The 23664-nt window shown below is 36.8% G+C and overlaps 1 protein-coding gene across 1 annotated transcript; it reads right to left on the bottom strand.

Moving 5' to 3' along the window:
• Nucleotides 1-18598: 18598 nt before the first annotated feature.
• LOC112765612 (SH3 domain-containing protein 2) lies at nucleotides 18599-23336 on the bottom strand. The gene is made up of 10 exons (XM_025811504.3): nucleotides 23019-23336; nucleotides 22129-22251; nucleotides 21941-22010; nucleotides 21683-21834; nucleotides 20468-20569; nucleotides 20158-20358; nucleotides 19994-20056; nucleotides 19755-19907; nucleotides 19531-19605; nucleotides 18599-18881 (listed from the first exon to the last, which is right to left on the bottom strand). Exons 1-10 carry the CDS (start codon nucleotides 23076-23078, stop codon nucleotides 18765-18767), a joined length of 1116 nt encoding a protein of 371 aa, XP_025667289.1. The 5' UTR covers nucleotides 23079-23336; the 3' UTR covers nucleotides 18599-18764.
• Nucleotides 23337-23664: the final 328 nt, after the last annotated feature.

The following is a 23664-nucleotide window of genomic DNA, read 5'->3' as shown; positions in this document are numbered from 1 at the left end:
ACTAACATGCACCAACAGAGTTAGTTCCCACTGGTTAAGGAAACATGTTTGTTGGATTTTTTAATTTTTAGGTATTAATATAAATTTTAACTTTTATTGTTTAATGTTTAATATTTAGTGGAATCAGCTAATTTATGAATGAAAGAAAAGTAATTATTGAAAAAGACTAAATAGTTTTTGTAGCTCATCTAATTTCAGCAAAAAAGTTTCACGTTTTCCACAACTTGAACAGTTATAAACTTCAATTCTGAAAGTTTCAGGCTAACAAACAACCACTGAATTTTATAGAAAAATTTAACCAGAAACTTTAAGAAAACTAGTCAGATCACAGCTATTGAGTAACAAAAGATGTATTTGTCAATAAGAACCTGAGAAGCATGCTAGGGGAATCAAAAGAAGGAATTCATTGAGAATGTAGTTTGAAAGCATCTAAATTTAGCATAGATCTGGAATCATTTCATCACCAATTATAAAAATTTAATCATGCAGAGTTGCTAACTTTACAAAACAAGGAAGCCCAACATTTTCTCATCTATTAATTTGAATAAAAAGAAAAGGGAAATAAAAAGAATAAAAAATATCTCACCAGTTTCAACTGAGAGCCTCATCAGCAGGATAGCCGGTGAAGATTTCAAAGACCTTATTGACATAGATGATGGGGAAATCAGGCTCAAGCGCATCACAAACAACAAACGAGGTTGGTGTTGTGATGGCAGGGATTTATACCGGTTCGAAATTCCACAAAATAATTCCGTTGTTAGTATAGTCCAAACCAATAGAAAATTCTCGCAATCAAATTAAGATTTGTGGTTTTGTGTCCCAAATAACGAACCCTAATAAAATTTTACCGAAGTATTTGGACTCCGGGTCGTCTCCCTAGGATACAATGAAGTGCTCAATTATTAGCTATAAAGGGGTAAGGGGGTGATGAGCGGATAATTTATACGCTTTTTGGCATTGTTTTTAGGTAGTTTTTAGTATGATTTAGTTAGTTTTTACAATATTTTTATTAGTTTTTATTCAAAATTCACATTTCTGGAATTTACTACGAGTTTGTGTATTTTTCTGTGATTTCAGGTATTTTCTGGCTGAAATTGAGGGACCTGAGCAAAAATCTGATTCAGAGGCTGAAAAAGGACTGCAGATGCTATTGGATTCTGACCTCCCTGCACTTGAAATGGATTTTCTAGAGCTACAGAAGACCAATTGGCGCGCTCTCAATTGCGTTGGAAAGTAGACATCTAGGGCTTTCCAAAAATATATAATAGTCCATACTTTGCTCAAAGATAAATGATGTAAACTGGCGTTTAACGCCAGTTCCATGTTCCATTCTGACGCTAAACGCCAGAAACAGGTTACAAGTTGGAGTTAAACGCCCAAAACAGGTTACAACCTGGCGTTTAACTCCAGAAACAGCCTAGGCACGTGTAAAGCTCAAGTCTCAGTCCCAGCACACACCAAGTGGGTCCCGGAAGTGGATTTCTGCACTATCTATCGTAGTTTACTCATTTTCTGTAAACCTAGGTTACTAGTTGAGTATTTAAACAACTTTTAGAGATTTATTTTGCACCTCATGACATTTTCACGTTTTACATTGTATCTCTACGGCATGAGTCTCTAAACTCCATGATTGGGGGTGAGGAGCTCTGCTGTGTTTCGATGAATTAATGCAATTACTACTGTTTTTCATTCAATCACGCTCGTCTCTATTCTAACATATTCACCCGCACTTTACCCTGATGAATGTGATGATCCGTGACACTCATCATCATTCTCACCTATGAACGTGTGCCTGATAACCACCCCCATTCTATCTACACTAGCTTGAGTGTGTATCTCTTAGCCTCCTGGTTCATGATCAGAGTCTTCGTGGTAGAGGCTAGAATTATTGGCGGCCATTCCTGAGATCCGGAAAGTCTAAACTTTGTCTGTGGTTTTCCGAGTAGGATCTGGGAAGGGATGACTGTGACGAGCTTCATACTCGCGAGTGTTGGGCGTAGTGACAGACGCAAAAGAATCAATGGATTCTATTCCAACATGAGTGAGAACCGACAGATGATTAGCCGTGCGGTGACAGCGCATTTGGACCATTTTCACTGAGAGGACGGATGGTAGCCATTGACAACGGTGATCCACCAACATACAGCTTGCCATGGAAGGAGCCTTGCGTGCGTGAAGAAGAAAACAGTAGGAAAGTAGAGATTCAGAGGACAGAGCATCTCCAAAACCTCAATCTGTTCTCCATTACTGCATAACAAGTAACCTTTATTTCATGTTATTTAGTTTTCATAAACAAAAGTAATTTTTATTATTAATCTCCTGACTAAGACTTACAAGATAACCATAGATTGCTTCAAGCCAACAATCTCCGTGGGATCGACCCTTACTCACGTAAGGTATTACTTGGACGACCCAGTGCACTTGCTGGTTAGTTGTGCGGAGTTGTGAAAAGTGTGAATCACGATTTCGTGCACCAGGGGGTTTTTGGTTCATAAGAGGGCAAGAAAAGTAAATTAAGCAAGTAAGTAAAGAAAACAAGATAAAGAACTCTTAGCTAAGACTTAGGTAACTGAGATCACCATCCTTGTCAACAAACCAAATATTGATAATCATGAGAGGGCAACCCATTAAGTCTACTTCCCAAAAGCTTTAAGTATGTAATGTCTACTCCTAAGCTTGAAGTACGTCAAATAGATTTGATCACATCAACCCTTAAGTCCCAACCTACCTACTAATTAACTTAGTAGTGGGTTAGCGTCAATGGGTATCAAATTGATTACCAAGGGTTCTCAAATCACCAAATCCATTATATCCAATGACTCAATTTTGCCTAATTCCCCTGGCTTAGACCAAGAGTCAACAAAACTACTCAAAAACTAAAGAGAACATTTCATCAAACACATAAAGTGAAATTGAAATAAACATCATAAATTGCAAGAATAATAAAATCTACCAACTACTTATTGCAAGGAGAGTAAGATCACAATTCAATTCATCAATAAAAAGAAACATTAACATCAAATTGCATTAAATGTAGATCAAATCCAACATGAGTTCATCATCACAAAAGAGAGCGAAATGAGAAATTAACATCACAAATAAGAGAATCAAGATGTAAAAATGAGAAATTATAAAAAAAACAATATGATATCAAGGAATTAAACATGGATCTATGACAATCTAATCTAATCCTAACCTAATTCTAGAGAGAAGATGGAGCTTCTCTCTCTAGAAAACTAATTAAAGGCTCATGTTGGCTAAAACTAATGCTCCTCCTTTGCTTGGACTTCAATTCTGCATGAAATACACTCAGAAACAAGTTGGATTTGGGCCTGGGCAGCTCAGAAATCGCCCCAGCATTTTGCCTTTAAGTGGGCCACGTGAGAGCATCGGCGCGTGTGCGTCGATTGGTAAATTCTTCATCCGCGCGGACGCGGCATGTACGCGTGCGCGTCTCTATGTAAAACCACTTTTGCGCGTGCGCGCCTTGTACGCGTGCGTGTCCATTGGTGCATTCCCAATCTTTGTTTCTTCATGTATTCTCCACTTTGCATGCTTTCCTCCTCATTTCTTCCATCCAATACTTGCCTTATGAACCTGAAATCACTTCAACAAACACATCAAGGCATCAAATAGAATTAAAGTGAATCAAAATCACTAATTTAAGGGCCTAAAAAGCATGTTTTTACACTTAAGCACAATTCAAGAGAGAATTACAAAACCACCGAAGACCACGACTCCACCGCACACTTCACGACGGCAGAGTAAACGATGGTAGCAGAGGAGAGGAGACGAAGACGAGGCAGACAGTTCACTACTAGAGGCTACGCCGGTGTTTCATCTTGCCGCAGGAGCTCTATTGTGCTTGGTGGAGTCGACAGCGCAGAGAAGAGTGAGGCGCGAGTTAGGGGGTGAGCACTTAGGATTTTTTTACTACTTCACCCTGTTAGTTTTTACATTCAACAATTTGGTATCTTAGCTTTTTTTTTCTTTGATATTTAATTATTGTTCTTTACAAATATAATTTAATTAAATTTTTTGTGCTTTCACAAATTAAATTCTAGTTAACATTAAAAATCTGATTATGAATAAAAATTATATATTAATTTTTTAAAAAATATAAAATAATATTTATAATTTTAAAAAAATTAAAGAATACAAACAATATGTAAAAAATTTTAATTTCTGAAATAAAATGAAATTATTCTGAAAAAATTATATAAACAAATTTTTTTTACCCTCAAAGTGTTTAACATTTTGAAAAAAAATTGTTATAAAATATATTTACATTTTGTGACAAACAAATAACTTGTTACAAACAATGTTGAATTTTGTGACAAATTAATTTTTTGTTACAAAACAATTGGAGCTTTTGAAACAAAAAAATATTTTTTTACAAAATAATTAGAGTTTTTGAAACAAAAAGATATTTTGTTACAAAATATTACGAATTTTTGCAACTTCTTTTTTTGTTACAAAATATTATAATATTTCGTAACAAAACAACAGTTCGTTATAAAAAGTAACATAATTTGTAACAACATAAGTTAGGTTGTTACAAAAAATTAGCATGTTTTGTAACAATTTCAAATTTGATACAAAATTTTTGTTACAAATGTTCCATTTTCTTGTAGTGTACCCAAATAGCCTACCTTTTTATCCTCCATTCTTAGCCAACTTTGAGCCTATGCTAAATCCATTTGTTCTTAGTTTTAGCACGTTACAAGTCTAAAGCGAAAAATAATAAATGTCCCTTGTTTGGATCTTTGATTAGCTTAGGCTAGTGAGAGTGTTTATCATTTGATTTTGGGAAAGTTGGGAACATTGGGTAGAGATAAAAATGTGTTTTGTGGTTTTATTGAAAATCATGGGAATTGGGTACATACTCATGCATTGAATATTAAACTATATGCATTGATGCTCTTGTATATATTTTAGTTTGAAAAGAAAAAAAATGAGAAAAATAATATATATATATATATATATAAAAGAAAAAAATAGAAAAAGAAAAGCAATAAAAAGGGGAAAAAATGCCCCAAAGTAAAGTTCAATAAAAATCAATGCATATATGCGGTGAAGTGAAAAGAGAATGCATGAGTGTGTGAAAAAGTGAAGAATGGGTAATTAGGTTAGCTTTAAAATTATATAGGTTGTCATAGGTTAGGTGGAAAGTTTAAGCTTATCAAAGATTCAAATTCTAGTCCACTTGACCATATGCATCCTTACCTTGACCCTAGCCTCATTATAACCTATGGAAAAGACCTCATGATATTTGTATGCATGCATGAAATAATTTTGATTGTTAGATGAAAAACAAATCTTAGAAAGCATGATTAGGGGAGAATTGAGTGAATCAACCCCATACACTTGAGTGACTAGAGCGGATACATATCCGGTGAGGGTTCGATTGCTCAATTACATGCTTCCACCCATGATCATCCTTTCTTGCAAGTTTGTGAACTATTTTTAATAAGTCAATTCAATTGTGGGTTTGCTTTGATCGCTATTACTTTAGCCCTTGTGCTTGTATATGTATTCTTGGGAATTGAATTATTTTGACCAAGTAATTGCATTCATTTACATAGTTGAATATAGGTAGATTGCATGTAGGTAGTTTTCATTGAATAAATGTTGATACCCTTTGTTCGTTTCTTGATTTTAGCATGAGGAGATGCTTGGTTTAAGTGTGGGGAGGTTTGATAAACCCCAATTTCATGGTTTATCTTGTGCTTAATTTAGGGGATTTTATCACCTTTTTCCACATTTATTCAATGAAATAGTATGGTTTTGTAATTCTCCCTTAATTTGTGCTTAAGTGTAAAAACATGCTTTTGAAGCCCTAAATTGGTGATTTTAATTCACTTTAATTCCATTTGATGCCTTGATGTGTTTGTTAAGTGATTTCAGGTTCATAAGGCAAGTATTGGATGGATGAAATGAAGAGAAAAGTACGCAAAGTGGAGAGATCATGAAGAAATGAGCATTTGGAGAATTGAGGGCCACGCGCACGCGTCACCCACGCGTACACGTGAGTAGGATTTTTGGCCAGCGACGCGCACGCGTTAACCACGCGCACGTGTGACGCTCGGGACGTGACCCACTTAAAGTGAAATCGCTGGCGGGCGATTTTTGAGCTGCCCAGGCCCAAATACAACTCGTTTCTGAGGGTATTTCATGCAGAATTGAAGATTGAGCAAAGGGGGGAGCACTTAGTTGTAGCTTGGCATCATGTAGTTTAGTTTCTAGAGAGAGAAGCTCCTTCTTCTCTCTAGAATTAGGGTTCTTAGGCTTATTTCCATCTTAGATCTAGGTTCAATTTATTGTTCTCATCTTGTGTTCTTTACATTTTCATGCTCTAGTAGTTTGATTCTATTAGTTTTCATGATGATTTCACCTTTATGCCTCTTTTATGTTATTGATGAACTCTTGTTGGATTTGGATCTCCTTTAATGCAATTTGATATTTGATGTTCTTTTGGTGTTAATCTTAGTTGTTATTATTAATTTCTTGCTCTTGCTAGTTATGGTTGTTATTAATTCTTTCATTTGATGATGTTTACTTTTATTGCACTCTAGATGTTTGATAAAATGTTTTCTCTAGTTTTTGAGTAGTTCTCTTGACTCTTGGCCTAGGCTAAGAAAATTGGGTGACCTTGAGTCATTGGGTCTCATTGAATTGGTGGTTTGAGAACCCTATGTGGTCAATTTGATAACCATTAACTCTAGCCTACTACTAAGTCAATTAGTAGCTAGGTTAGGACTTATGGATTGATGTTGATCAAGCCTATTTGATATACTTAATGCATTGAGGTAGACATTATACTTATTTCAAGCATAGGAGTAGACTTAATGGGTTGGCCTCTTGTAATTGTCAATATTTGGTCTGTAGACAAGGATGGTGATCTCAATTATCTAAGTCAAGCAAATGGTTCTTTCCATTCTTTCATTACTTCTTGTCATTTACTTTCTTGTTAATATATTTTCTTGTCGATTGAAAATCAAACCCCCTTGTTCTTCATAGCCAATAATTGATCACTTTGCAATTCCTTGTGAGATGACCCGAGGTTTAAATACTTCGGTTAATTTTTATTGGGGTTTGTACTTGTGACAACTCAAATTTTTGCATGTGAGGATTCATTGTTGGTTTAGAACTATACTTGCAACGAGAATTCATTGGTGAAATTCTAAACCATACAAAGAAACGCAAGCATCAATGCCCTGGTCTCTTATGCCAAAGCGCTAGTTGATTCTCTGTTCTGACATGACAAGCTTGAATCTTGTGTCTCCCACGATACTGATAAACCCCGTTTTTAGGGTTTATCTTTTATGGATTTTGAGGGTTTTATCAATGATCTTTCACACTTATTCATATAAAAATGCATGGTTTTGTGTTCCTTCCCCAACTTTGCTTCATGAATGAAAACATGCCTCTTTTGCATTAAATTAGATATATTTTAATCCTCCTCTATTACCATTTGATGCCGTGATCCGTCTGTTTAGTGATTTCAGAAGTTATAGGGCAAGGATGGCTTAGAAGGGAGAAAGGAAGCATGCATAAATGGAAGGAACATAAAAAAATGAAGCTTTGGAGTTTTGAGCAGCGACGCGTATGCATACCTTGCGCGTACGGATGGATGTGCGCCACCAAGACCGGCGCGAGGAAGCCAGAGCCCGAGCCAGTGCGTTTTCATGGCTAGGCCAGATTCCCAGGAATGTGCACGCACGCCTGACACATGCGCATAGATTGTAAAAGCTCCAGGGACGCGTATGCATGCTGTGCGCGTACGCGTCAATGTTGCACATGACTTTTAAAGAGAAAACGTGACCAGCGATTTCAGGGCAGTTACAGACCCTGTTTGGAGCATAATTCTGGCGGGAAAAGGCATAAGAAGACCAAAGATTGAAGGGATACAGATCTATTGACTCATTTTTAGATATTTTTAGTTGGAAGTTACATTTTTCAAAATAGAGACTCCAGCTTCTCTCTAGCTTCTCTCTAGGGTTTAGCCTCTCAAATTTGGAATTCTCTTGTTGAATTTGGTGAGATCTATTGTCAATTCTCTTCTACTTTTCTTCCAATTGTAGATCTAGATTCTCATACTCTCAAATTAGTTCTTGTTGTTCAAGTTACTTGTGGATCTTAGCTTTTGGATGTTGTTACTTCTATTTCCATTAATACATTGAGGTAATTCAAGTTCTTAGCCTTCAATTGTTTGATTGTTGTTAATCTCTTGTAGTGGACACTTTTGATTTCAAGTTTATTCTCAATTTTACAATGTCTCTCATCATTGCTCCCCAAGTGTTCGAAAAAATACCAACTTTAATTATGGAGTAGACTTTCCCTACTTGGCTTGGAAGTTGAGATATTGGAGACACTTGAATTATTAATGTCTTTTGTTGATTGTCAATTGGAAATTGCTAGTTGATTTGAATGTCACTAAAGCTAGACTTTCTTAGGGTTAGGCTAGGATTTGTGAATCCAAATTGATTACTTTCACTTGACTTTCCTTAATACTAGAGGTTAACTAAGTGAAGCAATAACTAATTGAGATTACAATTGATAGAAATAACGATGATAGGAAGTCCAATTCTCACTTCTAGCCAAGGCCTTTATATAGTTTGATTTTCATTCACATTACTAGCTTGTTCTTTTCTTATATGAAACTCCAAAACCAATGCACTTTCTAATCAACAATGTACATCTTGGAGCACTCCTAGGGAGAACGACTCGGGAGTCATACTCTCGGTTATTGATTTTAGATTGTTTGATGTGGAATCGCGTGTCAGTCTAGACTATGCTACGATTGGATTTATTGATAAATTCTATATCGGCATAAAATCACTCATCAAAATGGCACCGTTGCCGGGGATCGAACCCGGGTCACCCGCGTGACAGATGTTGTTGATTAGTGTAGATATGTGAATATGTACATACTTGCATTTTGTTTGATTGTTTGTGTTAGTTTTCCTTCTGCGTGAATATTGTCATGAGCTCACTATATCTCTCTTTGAATGACGCGTTCCCTACCCGATCCGAGCTTAGCTAGATTTGATCCGAAAATAGAAAGAACTTTACTTCATCTCAGACAAGCTCGGAGATGGTTAGCCTTTGTAGGTGGTAAAAAGGTCCCTACCAATTCACCTACTATATCCGAAGTTGATTCCGAATTGTAATTCAAGGAAGGCACAGTTTATTCTTCCATAGACACTACTAATAACTCTTCTATTGATCTAGGTACAGACACCATGGCCGCCCCAAGGTGAGTCACTCTCAAGGAAGCCGGTGCTCCGGATTTTGTCCTTCAACCTACTCACATCCGTCATCCGGACTTGAATGCTAATTTTGAGCTCAAAACCGCTCTAATCAATCTTCTTCCCAAGTATCAAGGACTTCCCGCTCAAGACCCTATTAGACACCTTAAGGACTTCCAAGGTGTATGCTCTACTACTAGGCAGGAAGGCTCTAGTGAAGTTGCGGTTTGGTTGTATGCTTTTTCTTTCTCTCTTGAAGGGAGAGCTAAGGAGTGGTTCTACTCTTTGCCAAGTGAGATTGTTGGTGATTGGGACTTGCTTAGAAGAGAGTTCTTAGAAAATTCTTTCCCGCGGTGGTGACCGATAAGTTGCAGAAAGAAATCTCATGCATTGTCCAAGGCGAATTGAAAAATTTATATGAATATTGGGAGCGGTTCCGAAAGCTTCTTGACTCATGCCCCAACCATATGATTGACACTCTTGTGTTAATAAGCTAATTTTGTCAAGGGATGACACCACAAGACAAGATCCTCCTAGATGCTTCAAGCGATGGTTCTTTGACAAAATATAGAACGGCAGAGGAGGCTTGGCAATTGATCTCTGACTTGGCCAAATCCACCTTGCATACTAGACAAAGAAGCAATCACCCTAGAGCCATTAATGAAGTCTCTTCTAGTGGTGAGACCGCCACCCTTACCAAAACCTTGTGTGAGATGACAAGTCTTCTAAAACAACTCCAAGTGAATCAACAACAACCTCCATTCCATCAACAACCTCCACCACCTCCTCAACACCAACAAAGCCATAAATTGGTCCTCCAAATAGTATGCGATATTTGCTCATGCTACTCCCACTACACGGATGAATGTCCGAGTCTCCAAGAAGATAACACTCTAGCGGCTACTCATAACTTATTTGACCGTCCATTCTATGATTGGCCTAATCAAGGATACCATTCACAAGGGGACAATTTCAACCAAGGGTACCCCCAACAAGGAGGCAATTACAATCAAGGGAGTAACAACTTTAATCAAGGTTGGAGAGAAAGCTCCAACCAAGGTTGGCGGGACAATTATCAACAAGGAGGTAGGGACAATGGAGATAACCAAAGATGGAACACCAACAATTCACAAAACCGATACTCACAAAACCAAAAGAGAGAAGCAAAGAGAAGGGAATGAGAAACAAGAGGCGACGCGCGCACGCAAGTCACGCGTGCGCGTGAAAACTGCATTAGCCATGCGACACGGAAGCGTCGCCCACGCGTACGCATGGGCGCCAGAAGAAGAAACGTGACGCGCAATCGTCGGTCATGCATACGCGCAATAACTCGTGCGATTCCAGCACAGTGGCAGCCTAACTTTCTGTTCAATTCGCTCTTTACGCTGATTTTCATGCCCACGCATACGCGTCGCTGACGCTTACGCGTGGGTTGAAAAATTTTCAGGAGACGCGTACACATGCAGCACGCATACGCGTGGGGTGGCTTGTGCTCCACGCACCCCTCCCGCATGTCTCCATCGCAACTCTCTGTCCCATTTATTTATACTGCGAACTTGCATGGGACGCGTGCGCGTCGTATACGCTCATGCGTCGTTCGCAGTTTTTTTTTTTTAATATGCAGAATGCAGATGATGATGCAAAAATTATGAATGAACACTAATAAAAATAAAATAAAATAAAACTAACAATAAAAAGGAACGACCATACCATCGTGAGTTGTCTCCCACCTAGCACTTTTAGTTAAAGTCCTTAAGTTGGACATTTGTTGAGCTCCTTGTCATGGTGGCTTATGTTTGAACTCTTCCTGAAACTGCCACCAATGCTTGGACTTCCAATAAACTCTATCAATTCCAAGTAAATTCCCTAAGCCTTGATGGGTTTCTTCATAAGCTTTGAGCTCCCAAAGTTGATCCTCATATTTTCCCGGATCCCAAACTTTGTTTCTACACCCGTCTTGAAGTAGATTACCATTGTCCCAACCGGGTGGCAAGCAGTCCAAATTCTCAATGCAATACCAAACTCTGCTCTTAGATCCAACCAAATGTTCACTAGTTCCACCCTTGCATCTAGTTCTTGAAGTATCAACCTTGATGAGCCTTGATTTGCAACTCCAACCACTAAACATCCTTCTCTTACGCTTAATGCCACACAGCTTCCTAAGTTGACCATCCGTTTCAAGAATACCATATTCAAGTAGAAAGGTAAGGCGAATAGAGACAAGCCTTACCCACTCAAATGAAGGAATAGATGGTAACCTAGGTAGAGAAGTCTCCAATGATCTTGACAAAGCATATTCAACTCCCGTCCACCTTTTCTGAAGGACTTCTGCTTCCACATCATTCTCAGACTCAATCAGAGAAGAGTCTTCATATTCAAGGGGTTCAATTACGGATGTGAATTCATCACTAGGAGGACTTGATTCATGATCCTCATCACCAAGGGAACTTGTTTCTTGATCTATCCCGTCCAAGTCTTCATAGGGAATATGCCATGGAGGTTATGCACTAGCCTTCTTGACATCAATTTCAATCTTCTTGGAGGAATACTCTACAATTCTAGATTCCCATGGAGGTTTAGTATCTCCTAAGTCTTCAACCAATTCTTCCTCTTCAACTATTATGGATTCCTCCACTTGTTCCAATACAAAGTCATGTTCCTTATTGTCCACCGGATTTTCTAGTGTCTCCTTCATGCTACGCTCTTCTAATGATTCTCTACATGTAGCCATGGGAGTGCTTTGAGTATCGAAGTGCAGAGAGGCTAAATTACCTACTACCTCGGTCAAGGTAGCTATGAACTCTTGTGTCGTCCTTTGCATCTCTCTTTGCCCTTGAAGAAGAACACCTAGAGTGTCATTCATTGAAGATTGGGGTAGATATGAGGGTTCATTATTTGGGAGGAAAGGTTCATGATATGAGGGTGGTTCATCATAACAAGGATGTGGCGATTCAACATTCTCCATCTTTTTTACTTGTTGCACAACACACTTCAATCCCTTGTTCTCAAGTTGATATTCTTTAGCCATGAGAGCTTCGTGTGCTTTCCGGTTAACCACTTGCTCCAATTGATGAAGGGTTGCTTGAAATTGATCCAGTGTTTCCTTGAGATGATCCTTTGACTCTTGTTCCACTTGGATATCATAAGTAGGATCATAAGGCTCTTGGATTGATGGATATGGACATGGTGTATATGGAGCTGGTGGTTCTTGGAAGTAATTGGGTTGGAATTGGGGTGGCTCTATGTATGGTTCATATGGCCCATGGGGTGGTTGTTAAGGTGAATAAGGATTAGGATCATATAAGGGTGTTTGGTAGTGGGTGGCTTGTGAGTATGGTAGTTCAAAGCTATGTGGAGGAGGTGGCTCATAGGTATATGGTGGGGATTGTTGGTAACTAGAAGGGGGTCCACCATATCTATTGTCTTGGTACGCACCTCGGAATGGCTCTTGCTCATAGTAAATTGGTGGAGGTTGTTGCCAGAACGGTTGATCAAATCCTTGTGGCTCCTCCCATCTTTGATTGTCCCAACCTTGATGCATGTTCTCATTATAGCTTCCATTCCCTACAACATAATTTGAACCAAACTCATAGCCAAAGGGGTGAGAATTCATAGTAGCAAGTAAAAACAAAAACTAATGAGAATTAATGAAAATAAACTCCTAAACTAGAAACACTAACAGAGAAACGAAAAAGCAAAATTATTCACAATATTCACAATAACCAATAATAAGGCACACATTTGCAATTTCCCGGCAACAGCGCCATTTTGATGAATGGATTTTTGCTAGTAAAGAATTCACAATAAATTCCCGTTGCTAGTATAGTTTCTAAACCAACAAAGAATTCTTTCATACAAAAATTTGGTTGTCACTAAAACAAACCCAATAAAATTAAACCGAAGTATTTAAACCTCGGGTCGTCTCTCAAGGAATTGCAGGGAAGTGTACTTATAATTGGTTATGAGATTGTATTTTTTTGGGTTTTTGAAATAAGGAACAAGGAAATAAAATGGCGAGAAATTAAATTAATAACTAAGAAAACTCTTGGCAAGGTGTGAAAATTAGAAGTCCTATCCTAGTTATCCTTATCAATTGTGATGAGAATTGTCCATTGCTCCCATTTAGTTAACCTCTAACTATGAAGAAAAGTCAAGTGGATAAATCAATTTGATTCCTCAAGTCCTAGTCAACTCCTAAGAAAAGACTAGCTTTAGAGGGATCCAAATCAACCAGCAACTTTCAATTATTAGTCAACAAAGGAGTTTGATAACTCAAGAGTCTCCAATTACTCAACCAAAGCCAAAAGGAGAGAAATCTACACTAAAATCCAACCAAGCATTTTATCAAATACTTGGAAGGCACAACATAAAAACATAGAAAACTAGCAGGGAATATTAAATCCAAACAACTAATTGCAAACATCAATGACTAACAAATAATAGAAGAAGCAATAAATATGAAATACCTCAAATTGCATTAAATAGAAAATCAAATCTAACATGAGAATTCATAAACTAAAGTGGATAAATAAACAAATCATCAAGAGAAGATAGATAAACTAAAGGACTAGAACAAATAAGAGTAGAAGAAAACTAAATTAAAGCAAAGTAAAAATCTGAAATTAAAAAAAGCTAAACCTAAAATCCTAAAACCTAGAGAGAGGAGAGGGAGGAGAGAGCCTCTCTCTCTAGAAAACTACATCTAAAACCTAAAATTATGTGAATGAAAGTTGTGTCTATGAATGAATGATTGATTCCCCCACTTTGCAGCCTCTAATCTGTGTTTTTCAGGCTTGGAACTGGGCCAAAAACAGCCCAGAAATTGCCCCCAGCATTTTCTGATACGTACAGCACGTGGCTCTGTCACGCGTACGCGTCACCCACGCGTACGCGTCGCTGAATTTTTGCAATGTCACGTGTACACGTGATGCATGCATGCGCGTCGCTTATCTGCATGGCAACTATGGCAAATTATATATCCTTTCGAAGCCTCAGATGTTAGCTTTCCAACGCAACTAGAACCGCCTCATTTGGACCTCTGTAGCTCAAGTTATGATCGATTTAGTACGAAGAGATCAGGCTTGACAGCTCAACAATTCCTTCAATTTCTTGTATTCCTTCCTTTTTTGCATGCTTCCTTTCCATCCTCTAAGCCATTCCTGCCCTATAAACCCTGAAAACACTCAGCAAACATATCACGGCATCGAATGGTAATAAGAGAGGATTAATAATTAGCAATTTTAAGGCCAAAGAAGCATGTTTTCAATCATAGCACAAAGTCAGGAAGGAAAATGTAAAACATGCGAATTATATGAATAAGTGTGAGTTTAGTGGATAAAATTCACTCAATTAAGCACAAAATGTACCACGAAATAGTGGTGCATTAGTGCCACATGTGCACGTGCTGGAATTCCTCGAGTACGCGTGCCTTGTCGTCCGTAGCCTTTGCCACCGTCTCTTCTTTCATTCCTTGGCCGATCGCCCCACCATTCTGGATACCCTACAATCTGAAATCATCATTTAACACTGTGCCCACTTTTGCCATAGTTAGAGCATATTGTTAATTTTTGGCTAGGATCTCCTCGTCCTTTCGTCCTGTTCCCTGCCTGCATCGCGAGTCCCACAACCAACCCTCTCTCTTCTGATGCCTTAGCCATATTCTTCACTTTCTCCTCTTGGACTAGCATTGCGTACACACGATTCAGAGATGGCAAAGGATCTGTTGCCAGGATATTTGACCGCACCGTTCCGTAACTCGCATCATCTAGGCCCATCAAAAATTGGTGAACCCTCTCTTCTTCCCTTTGCTTCTCAAGTTAAGATCCAATCCCGCACTTACATCCACCGCACGTGCATTTGGAAATTTGCTCACACTGTGCTAATTCATCCCACAGTACTTTCAATTTCCCATAATACGCCATCATGGCCATTCCTTCCTGCTTGCATCTCGTCAAACCTGACTTCAGTTGCTGTATTCGTGGTCCATTTACAGCGGAAAATCGCTCTTTGATATCTTCCCACAGTGTCCGCGGGTTCTCAACATACGCAACGGTTGATGGTAGGCTTAGTTCGATCGTGTTCAAGATCCATGATACAATCATGGATTGGACTGTTCACCTCCATTGATGAATCCCCATTTTCTCCGAGCCCGAAGTGATATTTCCACAGCTCTGACCCATTCCTCATAATTTTCTCCACGCAGCTGTACTTGCATGATTACATTTCCTGGGTTGTCACTCGCATTGAGGTCATATGGCTAGTAAATTTTCTTAGTTCCTTTTTCTGAAGCCTCTGTTACATTTACAGAGTTCTTTCCTGGTTCTGCTGCCATGGTTATGCAGCCAAAGTTCTTTTTGTGTTTGTCGGTATTAGAGTATGCTCTGATATCATGTAGAAAATAAGTTGTTTCAACCTACTTTTTCATTAGTCATGAACACGCATATATACATCTTTTGATATGAGATTATATCAAATATTTCCTATCTTAAAAGGCATAATTTTTACGATCCTAATAAATTAGAATGCATAATTTTCTATCATAGTACTAAATATACATAAGAGTACTCATTGAGTACTGTATCTACACTTAATTATAGAAATATTATTGATATAATATCCATTAATACATTCTACAAATATTTCATGATGAGTAAAAATCTTTAAGAATAAAATTATAAAAAATAAATTTATTGAGAATAAAAGTAATGTGATTAAGTACAATTTACTTATATGTGATTAAAAAATAATTGAAAAACTATGTAGTGTAAAAAATTGATATTATTGAGATAAAATTAAAATTTATTTCTATGTATCCTTTTTGTTCTCAACGTTTTCGTCCTACTTAAGTTTTTAACGTTCTAAAATCGTCTCAATTTTGTCTCGTTGTCAATTCTGTTAACAGATTTCTAACTACAGGACAATGTTGAACCAATTTTAAAACGTTAGGAACTTAAATAGGATGATTTAAATGTTAGGGACAACTTTAAAACTTATCTCAAATGTTGAAAATAAAAACAATACTTTACTCAATTTAAAAATATCACTTCTTTTTTATGTTAAAGAATAAACTATAAGAACTAACTATGAAAGATTATTACGCTGATAAATTTGGTTATAGAAAAATAAAAACTAAGTTTAGTAAACAAATCTACTTAAACTTCAAAAAAAAAAATTAAATTTCTCTTTTAACCTAATCTAATGATTCCCAACTCAAATCCTAGTTCATTTCCATTCTCCAATACTCTTTACCGCTACCTCCAATTTTTCAATCCCTTTTTCAAACCCCCTCCTTCATCCACTCCACCCCCAATTATTAGTGTTGAGTGCTTACTTTCCCGATGTTCTGCTTAAATGGCCAAAAAAACAATCCATAGGGTCATAGGAAATATTATAATGGCAGGAAAATTTTGTGGGATTATTATTATTATAAAGGATATATACTTGTATAATTTTATTGTTCGTGATTACTACTTCTGGACATTAGCTATCAAGTTGAATGGGTCCGCCAGTAAATTCACTTTCAAAAGCAATAGTTTAATTTTAATTCATCATAGTCTATACGTCTTTCTGATTATTTAAGGAGTGGAATTACAATTGACCCGTCCATAGGACACTTGAAGATTTTCTGGGAAGCTACTTCTGCCTCTAGTCTTACAAGATATTACAGTTTCATCAAATTACGGAGTTTGAGAAAGGGATTGGGAGTTTGGGGGATAGTGACGGTGAAGATATTAGAGAATGGAAATGGGTATGGTTAGAATTTGAGATGTTAGTTTAGGTTAGAGAGAGAATTTAAAAAGTTTCAATAATTTTTTTAGGATTTAGTTAATTTCTTCTGCCAAAACTTATTTTTTATAATTATAAATTAGTTTTAATTTTTTATGATCAGATTTCTCAACATTAAAATCTTTCATAGTCAATTATAATACTTAACACTTAATATCATCTTTAAAATTTTAAATTAACCATCGTAAAAAGCGGAAGAGAATAAAGATGAAAACATTTCTCTTAAAATGATTTGGGACATAATATATATTATTAGTTAAAATAAATATAAAATTAACTGGTTTATGTGCCACAAATTAAAGAAAATAAATAAAACTAGTTTAAAGATTTAACAAGGTTAAAAGAAAAAAAATATTCAATATACATCAAAATTAACTATTAAAATTAATCACCATATATATATATATATATATTATTTAATTTTTAATATATATATATATATATATATATATATTATATTTTATTATATTTTATAAATTAGTCACTAATTTTAATATATACTTAATATGATTATTAAAAAAATATCAAATACATTGGATGTAGTAATTGCTTGAGTGCTAAGTCCTAATGTGCTCATGTGACATTTATAAATGAAAATGTTATTGTTAGGGATTAATTTTTTTTTTTTTTTACTTTACATTTAAACATAACCAATCAACTCTCTTTTTTTTATATTAAAAGTAAAGTTTAGCTAATATATACCTAACTACATAAGTTAAGATTGCTAATAATAGAAAATTTTAAATAGTTTATTATAATAAGTATACAACAAATGCATTGAAAATTTAAACTTTTTACATCTTTTCCAGTAAAGACTTTTTTAATTGATAATTTTATCATATACGATAAAGACTCATGTTAACTAAACTATTATTTGGCTTCTAAACATTCTCCATAAACAAACAGATAGATAGATAAAATCCAACCAATCACCAGTTTACCACAAGCACTATATATTTCTATTAAACATATTACATGATAAAAAAAAAAAAAGAAATAATATTTGTCACAAAAAAAGAATTACAGCTACGGTGGTAACCTCACGCTTCTCAGATACTTCTGCTCTTTTAAATATTGCTAAATAAAGTTTCAAAATATCTATCAAACAGTTGATAGAAAAAGAAAATATGAAAGAAAAGCACTTATACATAAGAAATGAAAGGTAAGTCGGCAACTGAAAACTGCCAGCCTTCCCACGGGACGACAAAGAAGGATTGGGGGAAGAGGGAACCTTTGTGGATAAAGACGGAGGAGAATAATAGTTGAGCAGTTGAGCTCAATTAAGTTAAAAGTAAACTCGTCTAAACGGGCCTTGGTGTGGTCACAAAACCCAAAAGCGTTGATCAACGCAAATTGTTACACAGACTTACAATGTAATTGCTTTAATCTCTACACAAAAGAAATCAACCTACCTGGCCTACAGGCTCAAATTGCTTACTTATTAAACAATGAAGTATGAATGACACCCGTCCAAAGGAAAAAAGTAGAAAACAAAAACATATTACCCCCAGAAAAAAAAAAAAAAAAAAAAGAATGGCAAAACTCCAATGTGATGCAGTAACTAGCAAGAATGACAAGGGGAATCATATATCAACAATCACGGGAAAATTACATATATAACAATCCACAAGTCAAGATATATGCTATGAGTCTATGACCACTATCCACTTTTAAGCACAAAAACAACACATACAACCAAGGGTAAGAAACAAACCCCAACAGGGAAATTCAAAACACTTCAGCCACCTTGCTTGCAAGAACTCGATCCCTTCTTTCAATATAATCAAATGGAAACCAACCTGCCTTCCCTTTGCATTCACCCTCGGCCCATCCATTGTTTGTAACCTAAAAGATATTAGGAATAATTTGAAATGTACAACAGTATAAGGATTTTAAAGCAATATGTATCAACACCACCCCCCCCCCCCAATCCTTTTTTCCTTCTTCCCAAAACCCAAAAAAAAACCCTCCTTTTTCCGTTTCTATATGCATATGAATCTTTTGGCAGTCTCAACCATCATTAGGCGATATGAATACAATAAATTAGTTATGCATGCACTGGGAAATAAATCAAAGTTCCTTTAAGAGTTGAGACATGCAAGTCACAACACAAGCAGATGACTAATTTGAATAAGTGACAACTTAATCAGGTTCGGATGTTATATTAGATCATCAATTCTGCCTAAAGCTTAAACAAAGAGGAAAAAGGATTTGCCTTATATCATTGTACTGTGTTTAACTTTTACTTTCCTTTTCATGTGGTCTTTTAAAAGTTCAATCTGCCAAGAAAATACTTAAACATTCTGAATACAAAGGAGTCGCTGTTGTTTTCTGTGTGTGCATGCGTGCTTCTGTGTATGTAAGTGAGAATAAAAGTGAGAAAGAATTCTTTCAAATAAAACGAATAAGAAAAGGCATTGCAGCATTGGTCAGCTCATAAAAGGCTATGTTGATATTTGATAATTTAGAATCAGGCAGTCAATGAGCTACAAACCTTTCGAACAACAATAAAATCCCCAATGGATAGATTCAGTTCAACTTCAGACTCAGCATGATATGGAAATAAAACCTGCAGAATTAAAAGTGTGTTGAGCAGAATAAGATAAACAGGTGCATCCCCCCCCCCCCCCCCCCCCCTTCCCTCTTCTTCTCTCCTGAAAAAGAAAACACAAAACACCCAAAATAAGTCTCCAACTCTCCAACATCAAACAGTCTAACCTCTCCTAAGAAGTAACCCATACTATCTGTCATGCCATTGTGTGTCTGAGAAGCATAGACACCATTCACTTCTTCATATGATGGGGGTGGTGCCATGCTGTTATCCACACTAGGTGTAGGAGGGGCTTCAATTCGTTGTCTTTCTGATATCATCTATCATTAAATATACATATAGCTCATATGTGACTTAAATATGGAGACCAAGAATGAAAAAATGACCAACAGATACAGATGCTTACCTCTCCCTCAAGTTGATCAAGTATTTGGAGTACTCTCTGATGATAGGCACGCTCTGCTTCAACCTTCACAATCCAAAATAAAAGAGCAAATGAGTTTTTATAACTTATTTCCAATATTTAACAAAGTTGAAGAACCGTAGCATCATATGGTTAAACCACAATACCATAGCTATAAGACGCTGGAGGGTTAACCTCTGTTGCTGCGCTTCAACAGCAGTCAATGCTGCAGCAGCTTCCTTACCCAATATGGTCATGTTTGACTTCAGGTCTTGCAGCTTTGTTTCCGCTGCTTCTAGTTTCATAGCACTTTCAGCATTTCCTGGTGTTTCTCTTACTCTTGCCTGGCGTTTGGAAACTTCGATAGCCTGTCTAGGTTAAAACCACAGTATAATAGCAAAGTCTATAGTAGAAAGTGAAATCATTAATTAACTGTTTACTTGTTGGCATAATACAAAATAAGCTGGTCAGAGATACCTGTGCTTCAGCTTCCTGACGCATTCTGTCATAACGTTGAGCAAGATGCCTAGCATCCTCCAACGGAGCTCCCATCACCATTGCTCTTAGGGGCTCTGCAACCTAGGCAATAAGTAGACTTCAATGTTCACTACAATTATTAGTCAAATAATGAAGATGGCAACACACTGGACAAATCAACATCTGTGAAGACCTAAACATTCAGGTTTGTTAAAACTGTTAAGTTAGAGGAATCAAAACATCAATTATGTGATCACAGATTTGAACTGAAGTCTCTGTATTAGAAGTGGCTGTGTGATTGTAACAACCGGTACCTGCACAAAGGGAAAAGACCACCCCCCCCCCCCCCGGCCGCGGGCGCGGCGCGAGCAGCCAGCAACACTGCAGCTAACAGAACAGAAGAGTGGGTCAAAGATAATCTCACTCTAATACTGATATTGTTGTAGGAATTAGCAGTGAAAATATAAGAACGAAGAAAGGAAATTGATAAGGGCTGAGCGCCCTCCTCAACTCTCCTAGCCTATGCCTTAGTTCTCACCCAAAAATTCCCCTTTCTCTCACTCTACCCCAACTGATATATTCCTCACTCCTCTTCTCCCTAATTCAGTTGGGATCTCTCATCTGATTCTATCCCACACCATTCCCACTAACTGTGCCAGGTGGCATGTTTGTTACATGAATAACCCCATTCCTACTTTTCTCATTTGTCCCCATTCTGCCCTCCACTCTCTTCCTTCTACTATAATGCATAGGCAGAGGAGGAATTTTATTATTCTTAGGAATAGAAGCTTCTATTCTCACTTCTTTTGTACTTGGGTATGTAACAGTGATGAACTCACATAATGCCAAAGTTTTGGTTGATGTCTTGAGTCAGCTTCCTTTCCCCCTTCCAGAATAATACATAGAAACAAACCAGGTACATTGTATAACAGATGCCAAAAGGAATGTAGGAATACCATTGATTTTCAAGTGTTCAATCACAATAGGCTTTGGAGCATTCATGAAGACATAACTGCTAAAAATCTCTTTTCAACAAATAAGAAAAGAAAGGAAGCATCCATCCAAGTATGGTGTTTAGACAAGTATCATTGAGGTTGGATTAAAGAAAGGGCAGCAAGATCAAAGGGGAAAACAAGGTGCACCCATCCAAGCAATTCATTATTAGAGGTTAGTGGCTCTATTCATGGTGCTTTGATCTGGGGGAGAGGATGGTACCTGTGTGGTCAGAGCTTTCAGTAAGTTCCCACGCTCCTTCTCCATTTGTGCATGGGCATGTGAGTAACTTAGTGCAGCCCTTGACAACGTATTACCACTAGTGCAATTATTTTCCGATCCATATTTCCTGCTATCTTCTGACAACTTTGCTCCTGTTAAATAACATGCAATAAGATGATAACTACTCTAAGTTGTGTAAACTAACTGTAATAAATAAAATTAAAAAAAAAAAAAGTTTCACCAATCAAAATTACTTACCAATTTCAACCTGCTTGGATCCAGTAACAATATAACCTTCTACACCACGGACAATATCTCTTTGATAATGCTGAAAAATAAAAAAAAAATAAAATATAAAATAACGAGCCATTATTAGCTGAAAAGAGACTTATAAGTTAGGATGAAAGATAAACAAAAAGAAGATAAGAACAGAAGAACCAAGTAACCTTTCCTGCACGTGTTGATATGTAAAGCTTCTCAAGTTTCTGATGTTGTTGAAGCTCTACTTCATCAGTAACCATATTATCTGAACCTCCATATCCCCCACCTCCAAATTGTTTCAGCACAGCCTAAAAAGTAGTAATTGTGATCAGCGCCTTAATAGAGGGAGGAAACAAGCAAGAGTACGAAAGAATTGAGTTGCGAACAGAAGGAAAAAAGAAGTGTAAGAAATGATGAATTGCGTCCTAAAAAAATTTCATTAGATAGGAGAGAGAATAAATAGCTATACAGAAGGATAAAATCTACTCCAAAGGAATTCTCCTTTAAGTTAATGAAGAAATTTAAATTCTAACATATTTCACATTAGGCACACATCTAGAAAGGAAAACTCATTTAGCAGAAAACAAGCTATACAACAGTTTCAAAACCCATATGCAAGCTAACGTAGCAGCTCAAATCTGATATTTAAACCTCTCCTCAAAGATTTTGCGAAATTAATCATTAAAACATTTTCTTTGTTCATTTCCGCCGTGAAGTGCAAAGCTCGGTTAGTTAGATCCAACACTAATACAATACAATAATACTACCCGGTAAAATTACTCACACGCACAAAATTATACTTATAACTACTGTAATGTAAAATAAAGTAAACTACAGCCGCGTTCTGAAAAAGGAATTATAAACACACAAGGTGAAGATTACATCAGAAAAGAGCAACGAGGAAAGTAAAATGGAAAATCACGAGGGAGAAAAACGAAGGTAAAACGATTTGAATGTAACTGGGACGAATATGAAAGAAATCATAGAGATCTATCGATGTATGTTGAGGACATAAAGATCCAACGCGAATAAAATAGTTTTCATGTAATTATGCGAAATAAAGAGAAGAAGGAACCTGCTGTTGGCGAGCGACTTGTTCTCGAAGCTTGGAGGCTTGTTTTCTGATAGCTTCCATTCACGAGCAAACGGAGTGATCTCTGTCTCTAAACACGGAGACTCGGAGAGTATCGATTTCAAATTGAAATGCACCGCAGTAGCTGTTGATGATCACACAAGCAGAGAGGGCAGAAGTTTTCAAACTTTTTTTTTTCTTTGCTGACTGAAGCTGCTTTCAAACTTTGAGTTGGAAAGTTACGACTTACGACATCGCTACATTCATGTTTGCCCATTTATTTTGGGCCTTTTCCTCCCCCATTCCTGTGCACACTTGTTCGCCGGTCCCAATCTCTTATTTTGCATAAAAACCAAGGTTTTGAAATCTGGACCGGATTGGTCGGTTTAACCGAATTAATCAATAATTGGTCTTCTGGTCAATTCGGTTGACTTTTAAAATTGTTCTGTAAAAAAAAAGTAAAAAATCGGCTGAACTGATAATTAATCGATAAATTGATTGAACCAACCCGATTTTTTGAACGTTCGATTCACTGTACCAAAGCCAAAAACAAGGTTAACCAAACTGATCATCGAACCGCTCTAATTACTGATTTACGGTTTACTAGTCCAACCGTAGTTCAACCGAAAAATCCGTTTTAGAATAAAAT

This window comes from Arachis hypogaea, chromosome 17 (assembly GCF_003086295.3).
Source record: "Arachis hypogaea cultivar Tifrunner chromosome 17, arahy.Tifrunner.gnm2.J5K5, whole genome shotgun sequence".
NCBI lineage: Eukaryota > Viridiplantae > Streptophyta > Magnoliopsida > Fabales > Fabaceae > Arachis > Arachis hypogaea.
The sequence above is the reverse complement of the archived record's forward strand: the minus strand, read 5'-3'. Positions and strand labels throughout refer to the sequence as shown.